The 16,404-nt window shown below is 40.7% G+C and overlaps 1 protein-coding gene across 1 annotated transcript in view; it reads right to left on the reverse strand.

The window, feature by feature from the left end:
* Positions 1–16,404, reverse strand: part of EFHC2 (EF-hand domain containing 2) — a 203,591-nt gene that overhangs the window by 100,953 nt on the left and 86,234 nt on the right. The window contains 5 exon segments of the mRNA XM_032619729.1: positions 437–593; positions 6,648–6,786; positions 7,172–7,285; positions 9,456–9,707; positions 12,592–12,815. Coding sequence (XP_032475620.1) covers positions 437–593; positions 6,648–6,786; positions 7,172–7,285; positions 9,456–9,707; positions 12,592–12,815 — 886 coding nt within the window.

Here is a 16,404-nt window from a genome sequence, read left to right on the forward strand (position 1 = left end):
TCTGGGAACATAACATACAACATGATGACTGGAGTTAGTGCTAATGTATATTTGTAAGTTTCTGAGAGAGTAAATCTTAAAAGTTCTCATCGCAAGAAAAAAAACTATAACTATGTGAGAATGATGAATGTTAACTAATCTTATTGTGATGATCATTTTTCAATACATACATAGATCATTAGGTTGCATACCTTAAACTTATACAATGTTATATGTCAATTATTTCTCAAAAAGCTGGAAAAAAATAAAATAACCACTGAAGTAAGAACCTGTTAATACTTACATATTAATCAACTTCGTTAAAAAGGTATAACAACATGTCCCTGGACTTGAAATCAGACAAATTAAGTGTCATCTGTTTTGTCATGAGGACAATATTATAAACCCTGAACACATTTGGGAAAGATCAGACTAAAACAGTGGTTCCCTCAAGCACCTGTCATTTTCCATGAAGTTCCTCTGATGAGGTGTGGGCACGAGGCCTCTGCAGGAGCAGAGAGAATCCTCTTCAGAACCAAAGCCGGTGTAACGTGGAAATTTCCTTTCTATATTTGGAGGAGGTGGGGCCTTGCATGAAATCGAGGTAAAGTTCTCTACAACAAAACAAAGGCAGATGAAACATCAATATTTTTTTTTGCCCTGATTATGGCTGTTTTGAAAGGTTTGTTATGTTTTCAAGATGAACATGGAGATCTTTGTAGACTATTTTAAACTCTTTCAAACAAAACACAGCAAAATCCTGGGAGGGTAGGTTTCAATCGTGTTTACAAAAACCACAAAACTCACTCAATAGTTGCCATTGGTTCAAAAGAAAGAAAAAAAAAGAGAGAGACTGTGTCGAATAAGTAAACATTTATCTTTTGTCATCGCATCCCCATTTCAGAATATTTTTTGTTCTTCCCTGATTTTTCCAATGATAGGAAAATTCAAACTTGGAACTTTATGCCACCCCTGCCATATTTTAACCTGTAATGTAGCCCTGTCTTATCTTTAGTCAAAAGTCACTAATCAAATTCCTTTCCAAACAGGACTGACTCCTAAGTGTTTTGCTTTACCTTCCCCATCTGATGTCCCCTCCTCTTGTGCCCACTTTTTAAACCCTCTCCCCCTTTCTTCCAACTCAGCTCCAGGCCATGACACTTCACTGTCTAGATCAAAGACAAAAACAAAACTTCTTCTCACCAACCACCACTCCAGGGTGCTTCTGTTATTGCCCAAGTAAAGACTGCAATCGTACTGAAATGTGATGAAGCAAAAATAAATAAATAAATAAATAAATAAATAAATAAGGAATAAAACCAAAACCAAACAAACGAACAAAACCTTTAAAACAGTCACTGCCTACTCTCAAAGGGAGTTGTAAGTGGTAAATACTGTTGACTTTCTTTATTTGTTTGTCATCTGTGAAGAAGGAGAGACATATTTATAATAGCCTAGGAGCTGTTGGTACTCATTTGTGAGGCTGTACAATCTCTGAGAAGCAAGTGTGTTCTCCAAAGCAAATAATACGTTGACTCAACACATCCCAGTCACCTGAGTTTGTCACACCACAAATGGACAAGAAGATGTCAGGGTCTTTCTTAAAACAAAACAAAACAAAGCAACAAAACAAAACAACCCATGGAATCTAATTTCTACCTCTTCCCCAAGGTTGACTATCCCATAGGCGTTTCCATTAGTGCGTGAAAGGAGGTTCACATAAGCAAAGATTTCCTTTTCCATTGCCAGAGTTCTAATAGAAGGAAGAGTACAGATTTAGTGCATACCTCTCGCATCAATTTGTCATCCAAGGCAACCTAACTCTTAAAATTGAGGGAGTTTTTTTTTGTACTGATTGATCAAAAGGCTAAGGGTTTGAGGCTGTTTCTAACTCTGATTTGAAAACATTTTCAACTTTCACATTTATTTAGACTTCCTAACAGCCTTTGTGTGAAATCTCTTCAAGCATAATCCCCAAAAGAGTATTGTTCCATCCTAACAGAAACTGCTTACAGAAGACATATTGGCAAAGAGAATGCCATCAAATCTTTCTCACTGACTCAGTGAAAGGGGGCAGCCAGACTGCTGGTACGGAAGTGACTGGTGAGCCTCTCCTATTGCTATTTTTGTGGCAATTAAAGAGAAGCTTTGGTAATAAAGAGGAAAATTCACATCTTGGAATTAGGCAGAATTACAGTAGACCCTTTCATTGCTAATTGTTACATGAAACACACCACTCACTAACTGGTACCTTCATTTTAGGAAAAGGACCATAGGGATTGCAGGGAGAGCTCTACATGATTATTAGAAAATTGGGGCATGATTGGTTTCTTCTAACATGGGACATCTGCATACAACTCTATATACTAATCTACGCAGCCTAACCAAAAGAGGACACATATTGAATCTCACAGTAATTAAGAATGCATTCTACACCTCCCCCCAAAATTACAGGTTTTATAACACAGTGTTGTTTTCTCAACTACATAATTTTTGCCACAGATTTAAGTAACAAAAGAATCAATTTAGAGCTTTCCTCTGCACCCACAGTGCCATCTAGTGTATAAATGCCGAGAACTGTTCCACTCCACCATGTCTGACTTTTTTAACAACCCAGTCTTTTTGGATACCCTGACTGAAGATCTCATTTTTCTGGGTAATTGCATATATTCACAAAGGTTTGAACTCGCACCTGAATAACTTTCTGTCTTTGGTTTTCCATCACCCCAGCATCCTGCATGTTTCAGGTGTTAAAAAAATATTTAATGAAAAAGTATACCTTTTCTTTTACAAAGCATCTTCCCAAATATCTCCTTAAACTGACACTCTGATGGATCCTGAGACACATCTGTCTTTCAAATAGTCTGATTCCTCTAATTTCAAAAGACTTGTAAAAACATATATATTGAATGTTCATCCACACTGACCAGATTGCAACAAATTTACCGAGAGGTGATAGATTTTTTTAAAGGATATGTCTTAATGCTCCTTCACAGTGATTTACGATTCATCATCTCATTTGGAAACGATTCTGGAAAGAGCCTTCATCGAAGTTCATCTCTGATGTACTAGTAACCCAGATATGGACCCAGGTTTAAAGCTTATATAATTTGGGAGAAGCTCTTTAAGACTAAAAATGTCAAATAATTAAGACAAAATTAGGCCCAGGGCCTTGGAGTGGGGCCCCTGCAAAGAAAGAACCCTAAAGCTTAAGCTTCATTAACTTCAAGGTAAATCCACCTCTGCTTGTACCCAATACCCAGGTCAAATGATTTTGGTGGGACGTTCATTTTTGGGTCAAATAATTAGTGAATCACATAATTTTCTAGCTCTAGCTAGAAAACCCTCAGAAATCATCTAATCCTCAACCCTCTTCACTTCATAGGAGAGGTAAAAAAAAAAAAAAAGGTGAAATTGTTAGCTCTATCAAAGCCACGTGGAGAGACTAGAAGCAAATTCTACCTCTGTCGCTGCACCTTGGGATGGCTAATTTGCTCAAATGATCATCAGACTCTCATCTTGGATGCCTGCTGCTTCTAACACCAAGACTTCAGAGGCGGCCATAAACAACTCCACAAAATTAAAGGTGCTTTAAGTTTTTTGCTTATCCTTAATGTCGGTATAGCCTAATAAGCATTCGAGAACAATGCGAATGAATGGTCTTATTACTAGTTTGGCTGTCCCAACCACTAAGAATCGATAATAAGAAAGTCCTCTTATAGACAAAGAAATAATAACCCAAGGCAGGAATTCTAGGTAAGAACAGTTTACATTCAAATCCCTGTCTCTTCAGTGAAAGAAACACCTGCTAGAGCCCCTGGAGCCTTTTCCAACCTTCAGGCTACAGGAAAGTCCGACAGGCCTCCATCTGCCAGTCCGTGTTCATGCACATGAAATAATGAGGGAGTGACAAGCTCCCGCCCGGCAGACAAGCCAGGGCCAGCGGGATGGCCAAGCTGCCTAGTGGGGGACTCACACTGGACTGTTTTGTGGAAGAAGTTGCCTTCTCTTTAGAATCCTTAAATACACAAAACAATCTCATCTTTTTAGGAGTCAGATTGGGTTTTATGCAGGGGTTACATATATCTCTTGGAATTCTATCAAGCCCTCTGCTTCCACATAATAGAAAGCTTACTCGTGCACAATTCTTGGGACTGTGGCCAACTCCATCTCTTAGTCTGTCTGCCATTTTTTCTCCCCCAAAATATGTTGGGGCGGCATTAGGTAAGAGAAGGTACTGAAGCACCCAAGCTGTATACTGCACTAGAAATTTCCCCCTGGCTTCCTAGGTCCCTAGCTGTGTCGTTGGCAGTTGTCAGCTCCTTCCTGTGGAGACCACAATTACTGACAAGGAAGGAAATGTGACCACAGTTATTGCCAGGACTTTGTCCTGGTTTGGGCTTCAAGGATACCAAAATATAATGTATAAAACTTGGTCAGTCTCATGAATTTTTACAACCAGATGAGTTATTAAGAAAATTAAAATGTCAGAAGTAACTGTATCTAAGTAACATTAAGTCTATTAATTTAATGTTACCAAAAGTCAGGAAAAGCAAATGTAAAGATTATCAGAGAATATTGATTCACTCCCCTCCACCCTGAATCATGGATATAATTTCCAGTCATTAGTTACATTAAGTACACTGCTGTTACTCAAGAAATGTTGTGTAATAATAGTGTCTGTTAAATGGGGTATTTTAACATATGTTATGAGAAATATAAAAAGTCAGCATGACTATAAAATGCATCATAATTTTGCATTTGCATAATTTTCTGTTTAAATGCATAATGCTCACGTTATATTAGCTTTAAAGGCACAAATGACTTTTTTAACGTAGTAAGTCTATAGAGTGAGCAAAAGAAGTGAGCAGAAAGAAATTAAGCACTAGGGCTCAACTGAAATGGACCATAGGGCATTTGAAACTGATACATTTGCCGAGGATGGCTAGATTTGGAGCGCACCGGTGGATTTACTCTGCCTCTGAAAGTTCCCCGCAAACCCGTTAAAAGACTAACAGTGTCCCGTGTCTCTCCAGCATTAACGTTCATTTTCCCAAACGCGACCTTTATATTCTCAAAATCAAGCTGACAGACAAACATCAACCGAATGTTGGACTTGCTGTTTAAGGGATCATATGATGTTTTGAACCTTTACCACGTCCTTTAAATTAAGGCAATCTTTCAGTAGGACACAGGTAAATGTCTTCAGTGACTCATTTCATATATATATCATTTTTAAAAATTTTCCAAGTCTACACTGAAGACTTGCTGATTCTGAACAGGCACTTACATTTATTAAAAAGCAAACTATCCTTCCCAAATATCTAAGGGTCACTAGCAGCTTCTCTACAGCAGCCACTACCTGCACATTCCTGGCAGCTTCTTGTCCTCAGTCCCTAAAACAAATATGCTCAACTGTGTCCACTAAATAGGACTAATTTTAGAAAATAATATAAGAAGAGGCCACCAATTTGGCTCCATTTTGACTAATCTGGCACGCAGATGCTGTGGAACAAGTTCCCTTAATGCACAGAGGAGGGAAATTGAAATTCTTTTTTATTCCAGCCCCTTTGTATGCTGTGTGCCTTCTCCCATAATATAAAGATTCCCAGGAGGCCAGGAATACGACACAGCGGGGACACCAAGACACGTAAGGTGAGCCTCGTCTCATTCTAAAGACAAAACACCTTGTCTTTTAGGAAGCTGTGGTTGCTTCTGGCTTCCAACTCATCGCTCAGGAAGTGAGCTCACATGAATACTCCAAGGTTCAGAGAGGGGTAAACATCCCCCATCAGAGCTCCAAACCCCAGTCTGGGAGGTTGGCAACTTCCACCACCCCACTTCGCCAAGCACCGGTAGGTACCTGGAGCCTGGGGTAGAGGGCCCAGGTCGGGGCAGAGCTGGCCAGCAGGTTTAACAAATGGAGGGGCTTGTTTTTCAGGTTTCACCTCAGATCCTCCACCTGCTTCTGTGACTCTTATAACACCGTGTAACATGCAGTAGGTCTCTGCTCCCCTTCAAGCCTAGAAACTCCTTACACAACTCTGCAGCTCCTCTGTCTACTGCAATGACCTGCACGGGGTAGGTGCTTAATAAATCACTGGTTTTCATTCTGAACTGCGCTAACCTGATCTGAATGGAATGGCTATCTAAGAAGAGAGAAGCTGGAAGCCTGGCTGAGCCTCACCAGGAAAGGTAGAGCAGATTGGCACAATTCCCCAGAGAACTCAAATAAGTATATCCTCTGTGGTAAGCAAGAATTCAGTGAAAAGAAAAGTGTTTGGATTTCCATTTCAGTTGCTTAACCAAAGCATTTCCCCCATACTCTAGTGAGGCAGGGGGTTATACGGGCAAATGGAAGGCCTTTGGCATCAGGCAGACAAGTTCAAGTCTTGGCTCACCCTTTACTTGCTGCATGACCTTCGACAAGTAAGCCCCTTGTACCCCATAGTTTCTTCACCTCTAAAATGGGGATAATGAGCCTACCCTTCTAGAATTGTTGTTAGGAATAAATAAGACAACAGAGGCCCAGCAGTTAGCAAATGCTCAATAAACGGTAGCTATTATGAGCTTAGAATTTGAGACTCAAAAGTCAGATCAAGCCTAACTAGGGAGCAAAGACTCTAAGTTTTAAATATTATTTTCTAACAGACAGATGTAACACTTACCAATTCCATATTTAGTCTTACAATAAGTCTTCATGAATTCATCACAGTCACAAAGGAGCACTTTCCTTCCCCACACATTGATGGTGGTTCCTATGGACAGGTCACTACCTTTGTAAAACTCTTGGTCTACTTTTCCTAGCTAATTAAAACAAAGGAACGTGACATTGACACCACAGACCCACCAAAGACATTGGCACCCACCCCCAAAGGGAAAAAGAAATTTAAAAAAATCAATTATATCATTCATAACCAAAATGTTTAAATCAAATCAAAAGACAACCGCTCAATATTAACATTTTAAAACAGTCTTTTAGCAATGCAGTGCTACCAAATGGCAGTGCAATGCATATATTTATACATGCACTTAAGCATGTTTATTATTGATAAACAGCAGTGCAACACATACATTTATATACTCATCGATTTCATTCACAATCAATCTCCCAGAAGCAGAACACGTAACTCACCCCACATTCCAGGTTCCAGGGAAGTCACACTGGAAACAGTAATGAAACGTGACTTACCTTGTATTTATCCAACAGGCAGCCATACACTCGGTTCTCTGACAAGCCACCATCTACATTGAGAACTGTCCGGTCTGTTATCTGGCCTGGTTGATAGACTCCAGGGGGGCCATACTGGAAGATAAAAGTCAAATCAAGACGTAGTGGATGGCCTCTAAACACAAACATGCTCCTGTTGAGGGACTCAAGCGGGAAGAGGCACCGTATGGTTCTTCTCTGCCATCCCGAGGAAGACAGGACACAGACTCCAGCCACCTTTCCCCATGCTTCCCCACCCGCTGAAGGCTGGTCTACACTCTCCCCCTCCTTCAAAGCCCTGATAAAGTCCCATCTTTCCCCCTGACCTCTCCCATCCTACTGGCCTGTCCCCAATTCAAACTTCCGTAGCACCGACCTCAGGGTTAAACCACTTTTTGTTGCTCTCTAATCACTTCATCAGCAGAGTCACCTTTAAACTCCAAAACGCCCTAATGGAGAAACCCTGCCTTGCCTTCTTTACTTGCTTAGCACCCTGCCTGATCCTGAGCAAGGACGCACTCGTTGGCAATGGAGTGCAGTCAGCCTCTAACAGAAACTGTGGCCCGGAGCAAGCCAAGGAGGGCACTCCTCAGTTCTACCCGCACTGGAGGTGGTCCAGGCAGGAAATATCTGAACTAACTTATAGAAATTGATAGTGATCCGTTTATCCCACACACATGAGAAATCTGAATCATGCCAGATCCGTGTGATATAAAATGTTTAAGTTTCAATGTGTGAACTTATGATGTGTGGGGTGTCAGTAAGCCACGTAACAAAGAAAAAACAGTACATTTAGATGCAAACTCTCTCTTCGCTGCTTCCTAGCTACAGGACAGGGGGCCAGGCATTTATCTTCTCAGAACTTCAGTTGTGTCATCTAACCGCAACAACAGTACTTACTCCTTGCTTTCTCAAAGGATGCTGTGAGTGTCAAGGGAACACCCACTGCTACTGTATCTCTCCTGAGAATGGAAGCTCCACAAAGCAGGATTTTATCCATTTTCTTTCTCACTGTAACCCCAGAGCTGGCACACAGCTGACACTTACTAAGTATTTGTTGAATGAACGAATAAATGAAGCAAGTGATGTCAAGGAACACTGCAAATGTCAGGTATGTCATTATTATTTTATATTTAGCCTATTTTTCAAAGCCATTCTAAAAACAGGCTTCCCTGCCACCTCCTGGCCACCTGCTGTGCATACGCCCAGAGTTCGCTCTGGGACAAATCCTGCCCCCGCCCCAAGAAGCAACACAGCAGGACTTTTGGCAGGAGACTCAGAGAATCTGGAAGAGTCTCCTGTGATAAGCAAATAACCAGTGGTTGTTTGCATCAGAAATGAGCATTACAGTAATCTTTTCAGTAGCACTAAGAATTAAGTTTCAAAATACTTTATCCAAATAAGAAATAAAATATAACATAGAGCTGTGAATAAGCCTTGATACTTTCACGTGTCCTATAGGTCCTTAGATAATGCTTTTTACTATATTATCTCATTCAGTCTTTACAGTTATCTCAGGAGGGAAGCCTAGTTAACTGCACTTTAGAGATAGGGAAATATGCTCAGAGAGGTTAATGACTTGCCAAAGGTCACATAGCTGTTAAGTGGCAGACTCACAATTCTAACCCAGGTCTTCGGTCTCTGTGCCATTTCTGCTGCACCCAGGTTACATTAGCTCTCAAATGGCCATAAACATGCGTAGAAATCACTTGGACAACTCTTTTTTAATAGTAAAAATGCAAAAGCTATCATTGTTGCTAGCCAGTGGCTAGTTGCTGACTGGTGGCTACTCTCAGAAGAGTCACTCGTGTGTGTGTGTGTGTGTGTGTGTGTGTGTGTGTGTGTGTGTACTTGTGTGTGTGTGTGTGCATTCACAACCCAGACCAATACAATGGGATCTCCTCAGTAGGCTACAGAGGCCAGAGGCCAGTGCCCTGCCCAAGGCCACAAGCAATCCTTTTACTAGAGAGTCATTTACCTTCATAAGACTCATAGTGAACTCAATGATGAATAGGTAGTTCTCTTGCATTTGACATTTTTCCTTTACTTGCCTCAAGCCCTGAATATTCCAACTCCAATTTGTCATATCCTCTGTATTACTTTCATAGATGTACATTAATAGAGGGCACAAAGTGAAAGTTTTCTAAACACTTGCACTAATACATGGTGACTTGTCACCACACAGTCATACCACATGACATTCCAGACACTGAGTGACTAGAGTCTTCAGCCCACAAGCAAACTCGGAAAGCAGTCCATTGCTCACCTTAGGCACCTTTCTCCTCTGGAGGAACAATGACGTAGCATCTCTTCCTGAGTTATGTGGCAATACTCCTTTGATTTCGATGGTTTTATCAGACAGAAAGTAATGCAGGATGAGTTCTCTATGGTCCCCAAACACTGAGCCTGAGTCGTCCCACAGGCAGAAGAAACGCAAAACCTTCCTATCACACTCAAGGAACTGTTTCAGAGTGTCAAAGGACTCATAGGGACGTAAGGGCTCCATGCAGTCTAGCTTCTGCCAATGGAGAAAAGGTTAATGAGAGTGGAAGTTTCTCCATAGTTGCTTCTGGGGTGCAAGCAATCAAAGAATATAAAGGTATCTTTTCTATAGACTATTCAGTGACATTTTTTAAAATTTCAACTAACAACATACATGATATACATATATAACCAGTTTCAACCTTAGAAATACAGACAATCAAGTATTAGGAAGCCTTTCGTTATTATTTTAACACACTAAAATATACTTCTATAATGTTTTTGAAAACTGACTTTTCTCAAAGACTTAAAATTCTTGTTTAAGAACAGACAAAACTAATATATGGTGACAGAAATTAGAACAGTTATTGCCTCTGGGGAGAGGACTGACTGGAAAGGGGGACAAGGGAACTCTCTGGGGTGATGGAAATATTCTCTATCTTGATTTTCCTGTTGGTTACTAAATTGTATACATTTTTAAAAACTTGTCAACGGGTATGCTTAAGATTTGTACATCCAAGTCTATGTTAATTATATTTCAACGAAAAAATTCTTTTCACTGAAAATTCATATCCGTATATGCTTCTTACTCATCCAAAGATTTTTGTGAAGGTAAAAGAGAAGAAATATATTCACAGTTTTATTTTGCTCAAAAGCTTTAGATAGTGAAGATCTGAAAGGCCATGGAAACAGGAGCAGAGCAAATGGAGAACTTCCCAATCTGTACAGAACTACTGCGCGGGCTCTGGCCCCCAAATCAGGAAGCACTAGCTCGGCAGTCTTCTCAGCCCAACTCCTCTATTTGCAGAGTCTCAGCCCTGTCTTGGAGCAAACCGCTCCCATTCTATCTACTGTAGCCTAATAGGATGGTTATATAAGGAAGTGCTCACTAGCAAGGGAGATGTAGTCCCACATCGGGTTATGTAATCTTACTTGTAAGTTCTCAAAATTTTGTATCTGTCCAGGGCAGTCTAGGTGCAGACTTATCCCAAGACAGTGGGGGAGACATGATGGCCTTTCCAGAGGCTCTTCAGTCTTATCCTTGATATTTAAATGAAATTACAAGATCTCTACTTTCAACGATTGAAAAATCTTTCTTTGGCATTAGAAGGCCTCTAAGAAATGCATTATTGATTATATACCATCAAGGCTCTTTTCAGTTCAAGTTAAATTGTTTAATTTTAACTTTACATTTCAAGGCAGCAAACACTGGAGAAGTAAATGCATTAAAGTCAATATAAAAGCCTCTTACTAAACTCCTAATTTTCCACAGATTTCTATATTTATTGAAGAGCTTTCTCCCTGAGGGAATAAATGCTAAAACGATTCTCCCAATCTGAAAGGAAATTATTTAAGACATTTCTTGGCTGCTCTTGGTATTTATTCCTGATTCCTGGAACAAAAGATTTTTTTCCTTATAAACTTATGAAATAACACAGTGTTCTAAGTATTTCATATAATGCATCATCATTCACAATCACTATCATGTAATACCAGCTGTTAGTGAATGAGTGTAGCCAGATGAAAAGGGTGGTAAATCATATAGATCCATTTCTTTTAGGTTCTCTCTTCTGGTTCTAAAGACTTTTGTTTTTATCTAGACTCCTTCTTCTAGGGCATTTGGAAAAAGTAGAAATGAACCCAAACCATAAATCTCCTTGCATGCCAATACACACAAGTATAATGCCACAGGGATTTCACCTTAGATATTCCAGGATCAACAATATATATTTCTCAGGAGGGTTGTATGCCTACAGCATGAGAGGGTAATTCTGCTGGGGCTAGGAGGCAGGAATAGATGAATGATCCTACATGCAGCTTTTAACAAGAGATCAAAGCAGAATCAAAGGAGATTTTTATTCTAAATTTTATGTTATCTTTCTGCAAAGAAGTTAATTACAAGTTTTAGAAACAAGAAAAATGAGACTAATCTATAGGGATAGAAATGAGAACTGTGCTCATCCCTGGGTGGGGAGAAGGATAGATTGGAAAAAGGCATGCGGGAACTTTCTGGGGGGATGGAAATCTATACCATGATTTCGGATGTGAATTACATGGGTGTATGCATTTGTTAAGACCCATCAAACTGTATACTTAATTTCTGTGTATTTTCCTGTGTATAATCATACTTCAATAAGAAGAGACACAAATGACAATAATGAAAATCAGGATAAGAAGCAAGAGATTTGAGTTCAAGGCCCAGCAAGAAGATTGGTGAGGTATGTGACCTTCCACATGACACTTGCCCTTTTGGGTATTCAGATTTCTCTGTAAAACATAAAATTTGGGCCAGGGGATCATTAAAAAAAACTTTGGAAAGACTACAGTAACACTACTAACACTGATTCTTTCCTCCCTACACTAGCTGGGGTCAGTCTTCGAAAACAAGCATCCTGTCATCATAGGAGTATGTCGAAATCATGGCCTTCCTCACTCCTGAACACCTCTGCATCTGATAAATACCATAAAGGGAGCTGGGAGTCCCAAGGAAGAAGGAAAAAGGCATACCCAAAGGGTTCAGTAAATCGGTAGCAGAGGAGCAAAGATTTTCCCAGAGTTAGGCAACTAAAATGGGAAAAGAAAAGCCAGGTAAGTGTGGACCCAACTCTTTCACTGTCAGTGACCACAAAGCCAATCACGGGCTCTAAGAAACCATCCCATGCGGGCAGCTCGCTGAAGACTCCTACTGCCTGGAAGGGAGACTCTCCGTGGAGAGAAGTGGGGGCAGGGGCAGAAAGTGAGCATCTCCTGCACCGAAGCCAACACCCAGCCTTCCCTCCAGCCCAGAGGAAAACAGGACAACTCCAGTGACCAAGGCCCCCAAAGTTCTTTCACATCTGCATCAGGAGTACCAATACCCTTTACTGACTTTGAAGGGACTCTCATCTTGAAGATAAGAGTTCATGGATGAATCAACTTACCTCTCTCCGTGTCTTCAGGTAAGGATCTTCCGGACACTGTCCCGGGGGGTTTAATCTGACTCCTATTTTCTTCAAAAAGTTTTTTGTGAATGTATCACAGTCATAAATCTTGAACGTCCGACCATAAAAGACAATGTCTATGTTGATATTAAAACGATGCACAGTATAAAACTGATCCTCATCAGGAGGCGGCAGAGAAATCCGATGACGCCGGATAAAAATTCCTACGGTGTGAAATAAAACACAATTGTTTCATCGGGTGGCTCACCAGAAAGACGTCACAGTACATCTTTATAACAACCCTGGATGCTTTCCCACCACAGTGAAGCGGGCAAAGGGTTGGTTCTTGGAGAAGTAGCATCAGTATGTTCAAACTCTCAGGGTGCCAGAGGGAGCTGAGACTTCTGAGGCCCAGAGTAATCTGACCAGCCTTGCATGTTGTTAGAGTTGCCTAAGTGGTACTAGGATTTACTCTACTAAATAAATCATAAAGACTAGGGCAGGGGGGAAGGAGGAGGGGGTATGAACAGAGTGACCTAATGTGCCAGACACTACCATCATGTCTTTTCCCAAAACAAGCATGGCTCACTTTCACCCACTAGCACTCAATGTGAGCACAGTACGCAAGGAACTAAGACCCCAAAGCAGAGTACTCGCAAAAATGCACACTCTTGGTTGAAAAAAGTAATCTAATGAGCTTCACTATGGTAGATGCCGACACCATGATTTACAGCTTCTATAAGCATGAATGACTTTATGCTGCTTTGAAGCTTCTTGGAATCTTCTTCCCTCTACCAACCTCTTCTCCCTCCTTCTTCCTCTATAGACTCTGTCCACCACCACCCATCCACTCCCCCAAAGTGAGAGTTATCAGAGGCTTCATAGTTTTAACCAGTGCTCTGGGCTAAAGGTTCTGGATCCCATCCCCTCTTCTACTTCCAACCCTATGATGCCCATTCACTTCTCCTCTTTAGAATATGGACTCAGGGTTGCCAAGTACACCCAAATGGCAATTAGCCACTGGAGGTAAAAAGGCTCGCTAACTAGATGAAGGTACCAACTACACCACACCATACCAGCCAACTTACCCAAGCACTGCTGAAACCTGTTGTCAAGAAGTGTTTAGGGTTTGAGAGTTTATCCTACTTTCAAGCTAGCAAGTTAGCCTGCCACAATTTCATGGATGCTGGTAGAAGACATGAGATGCTTTGGTTAGGGACAAAGGGCAGTTTATTACTCACAGTAATAACAGTACCCAGAACATCAGCATTTTTGTACCAGTTTCCTGAGCCCCGATTCCCACAGGGTGACACAACAAGGGCCAGGTAACTTCTGCACATGCAGTAGGTTACACATTATAGGACAGAAACCCTGAGATGAGAGAACCTGAATCTATTATAAGGGCAATAAGCATCCCTCCCTTTTGTCTCAGAGGGAGAAATGAACTTCGTTGGACTGGACAGTAAACATGTCTGCCTTTTGTTCTAGAGGGAGATACCACCTCTATGTTCCAAGGCTGTGAGCAAACCTGCACTTTGCTCCAGAAGGAGAGACTATCTTTGTCTTCCAAAGCTGTGTGCTATATAAACATCCTTGAAAAGATAATCCAGAACAAAGAGCAGACAGTGTCTCTGCTTGCAAGATCCACAGAAATGCAAGATACCTGTGGAGAATTGTCTCTCAACCTCTGTAAACTGACTTAAGCCTGAGAATCTACTCCAGGAGCAAAGACAAAAGGAGAAAAGACAAGCAGAGCAAACTGAGGGTCTAATGGTTCAAGAAAAATTGGCTTGTGTGACCTGTGTATGGAGGCATTTTAGTATAAAGATGTCAAGCAATCTTCTCCACATTTTGTATAACACTGAGAATGGTGCCTTTTCCCAAAGTCTAGAAATACTTAGAAATTATTCATTCCTTATTCATTAAGGAATAGTTAATGAATATCTTTATGTGCCAGGAACTGTGTTGAGCTCTGTTCCATTATTCTACTAATCATCTTTTCACTCTGTTGAGGGGAAATTAACTAAAATCCTTTTCATCTTCTTTTCTTTGTAGCAATTTTTAATTACTCGGTACATTAAAGTAAAATAATAAAACTATAAAATTAGAACTGGCCTAGAATATTTTAAAATGTACTACATAAAAGATGATATAATTTTACGGCAAAAAATTATACTTCAATTAGCCCTTAATTCATGCCACTGAAAACAGTATGCAAATTATTTAATCATTCAAGATTAGACATTTAGAACAAATTGCATACTAAACACCCATAAAAGCATGGGCATTTCAGGTATTTTTCACGAACCATTATATATCTCTTTAAAAATACTTATACTGGGCTTCCCTGGTGGCGCGGTGGTTGGGGGGTCCGCCTGCCGATCCAGGGTTGCCCCGGTCCGGGAGGACCCCACGTGCCGCGGAGCGGCTGGGCCCGTGGGCCATGGCCGCTGAGCCTGCGCGTCCGGAGCCTGTGCTCCGCAACGGGAGAGGCCACAACAGTGAGAGGCCCACATATGGCAAAAAAAAATAAAAAATAAAAAAACTTATATTGTGACAGTTTTTTAAATGTATGAAATTTATTCAACAGCCAAGAGCTTCTTTAGGAATTCCATCTATCTTGCATTTGTACTTCACTATAAAAATTCAAATAAGCAAATTAGTGCTGATTTCTGTTCAGTGAGACTTCAAATAGAAATCCTATATTTTTCTAGGTGGGAAGAACTGGCCCACCCACTGAGCTTTTAAATAGTAATCATCACAATCATCATCATAGCCCTAGGATATGCTTTCATATATTTTTCTCATTTAATCTTCAATAATCCCACCAGGCAGATAATGCATGAAATACAAATATTCAGTGTATGGATGAGAAAACCAAAGCTCAGGATGGTTAAGTGACGTGCCCAAGGTCATGCACTCACAAATAGCAGAAAAAGATCTCGAACCTGGGGTTTTCAAGCTCTAAGTAAATACCATTACTTTCCACAGTTTGCACTGAACTGTATCTCACTGTATGACAGCCACAAATTACTTAAGTGAAGGAGGGGAGGGAGTGTCTTAGGCAAAACAGGATAGAAATGGGGAGAAGAGCGGCCAGATACCGTGAAACAGAGATGATGGAGCTGCTCTTCCAAAAGAACAGCCTCTCTCTTCTCTAAGAGTAAATTTCTGGAGAGGGCCCACTTGCCAGCGGCAGCAATCCCCCGCCAGGGTCAACACCACTGTCACCTGTCCCCGCCCCCCCAGGAGCCTGCATATCTGCAACGTCCACACTCTTCCTTATCTTAGGTCCCACACTCCTCTCACTAGATGGTTCTCAGAAGAGGCCAGGGAAGTTCTTTGTGGTAACAGAAGAGAGTCCTGACCATTCATGGATTGGAAAGAGAAGGCAGGTCTAACACTAAACAAGAAAATTTTAATAACGAGAAATCCAAAGTCACAATCCCATGTTAATCAGAAAAGTAACGTGGGCATTTGAAATGTAGTTACACATGAGAGTTTTCAAAAATACATCTGTGGGACCTCTCAACTGTGCCCTTTGGGAATTAAAATGTCTATTTATTGGTATTTGTATGCTTATAGTTTTCCATGATAAGTGGCAGAAACTCCACCAGCAGAAGTTTGTTCTGGAATATCAAAGAAATATGCAGGATGCCATGTCTCTGGCACACATTGAAGAGCACCCTAGACCATCAAGATATATAAATAAAAATAACATTACAAAATGGAAAAACAATAACAAGAGCACTATATCTGCCCTTGAAATGTTCAGATATTTATCTTCTTAATTGGTCCATAAAGACAATTTGG

The sequence above is a fragment of the Phocoena sinus genome, chromosome X (genome assembly GCF_008692025.1).
Source record: "Phocoena sinus isolate mPhoSin1 chromosome X, mPhoSin1.pri, whole genome shotgun sequence".
NCBI classification, from domain to species: domain Eukaryota; kingdom Metazoa; phylum Chordata; class Mammalia; order Artiodactyla; family Phocoenidae; genus Phocoena; species Phocoena sinus.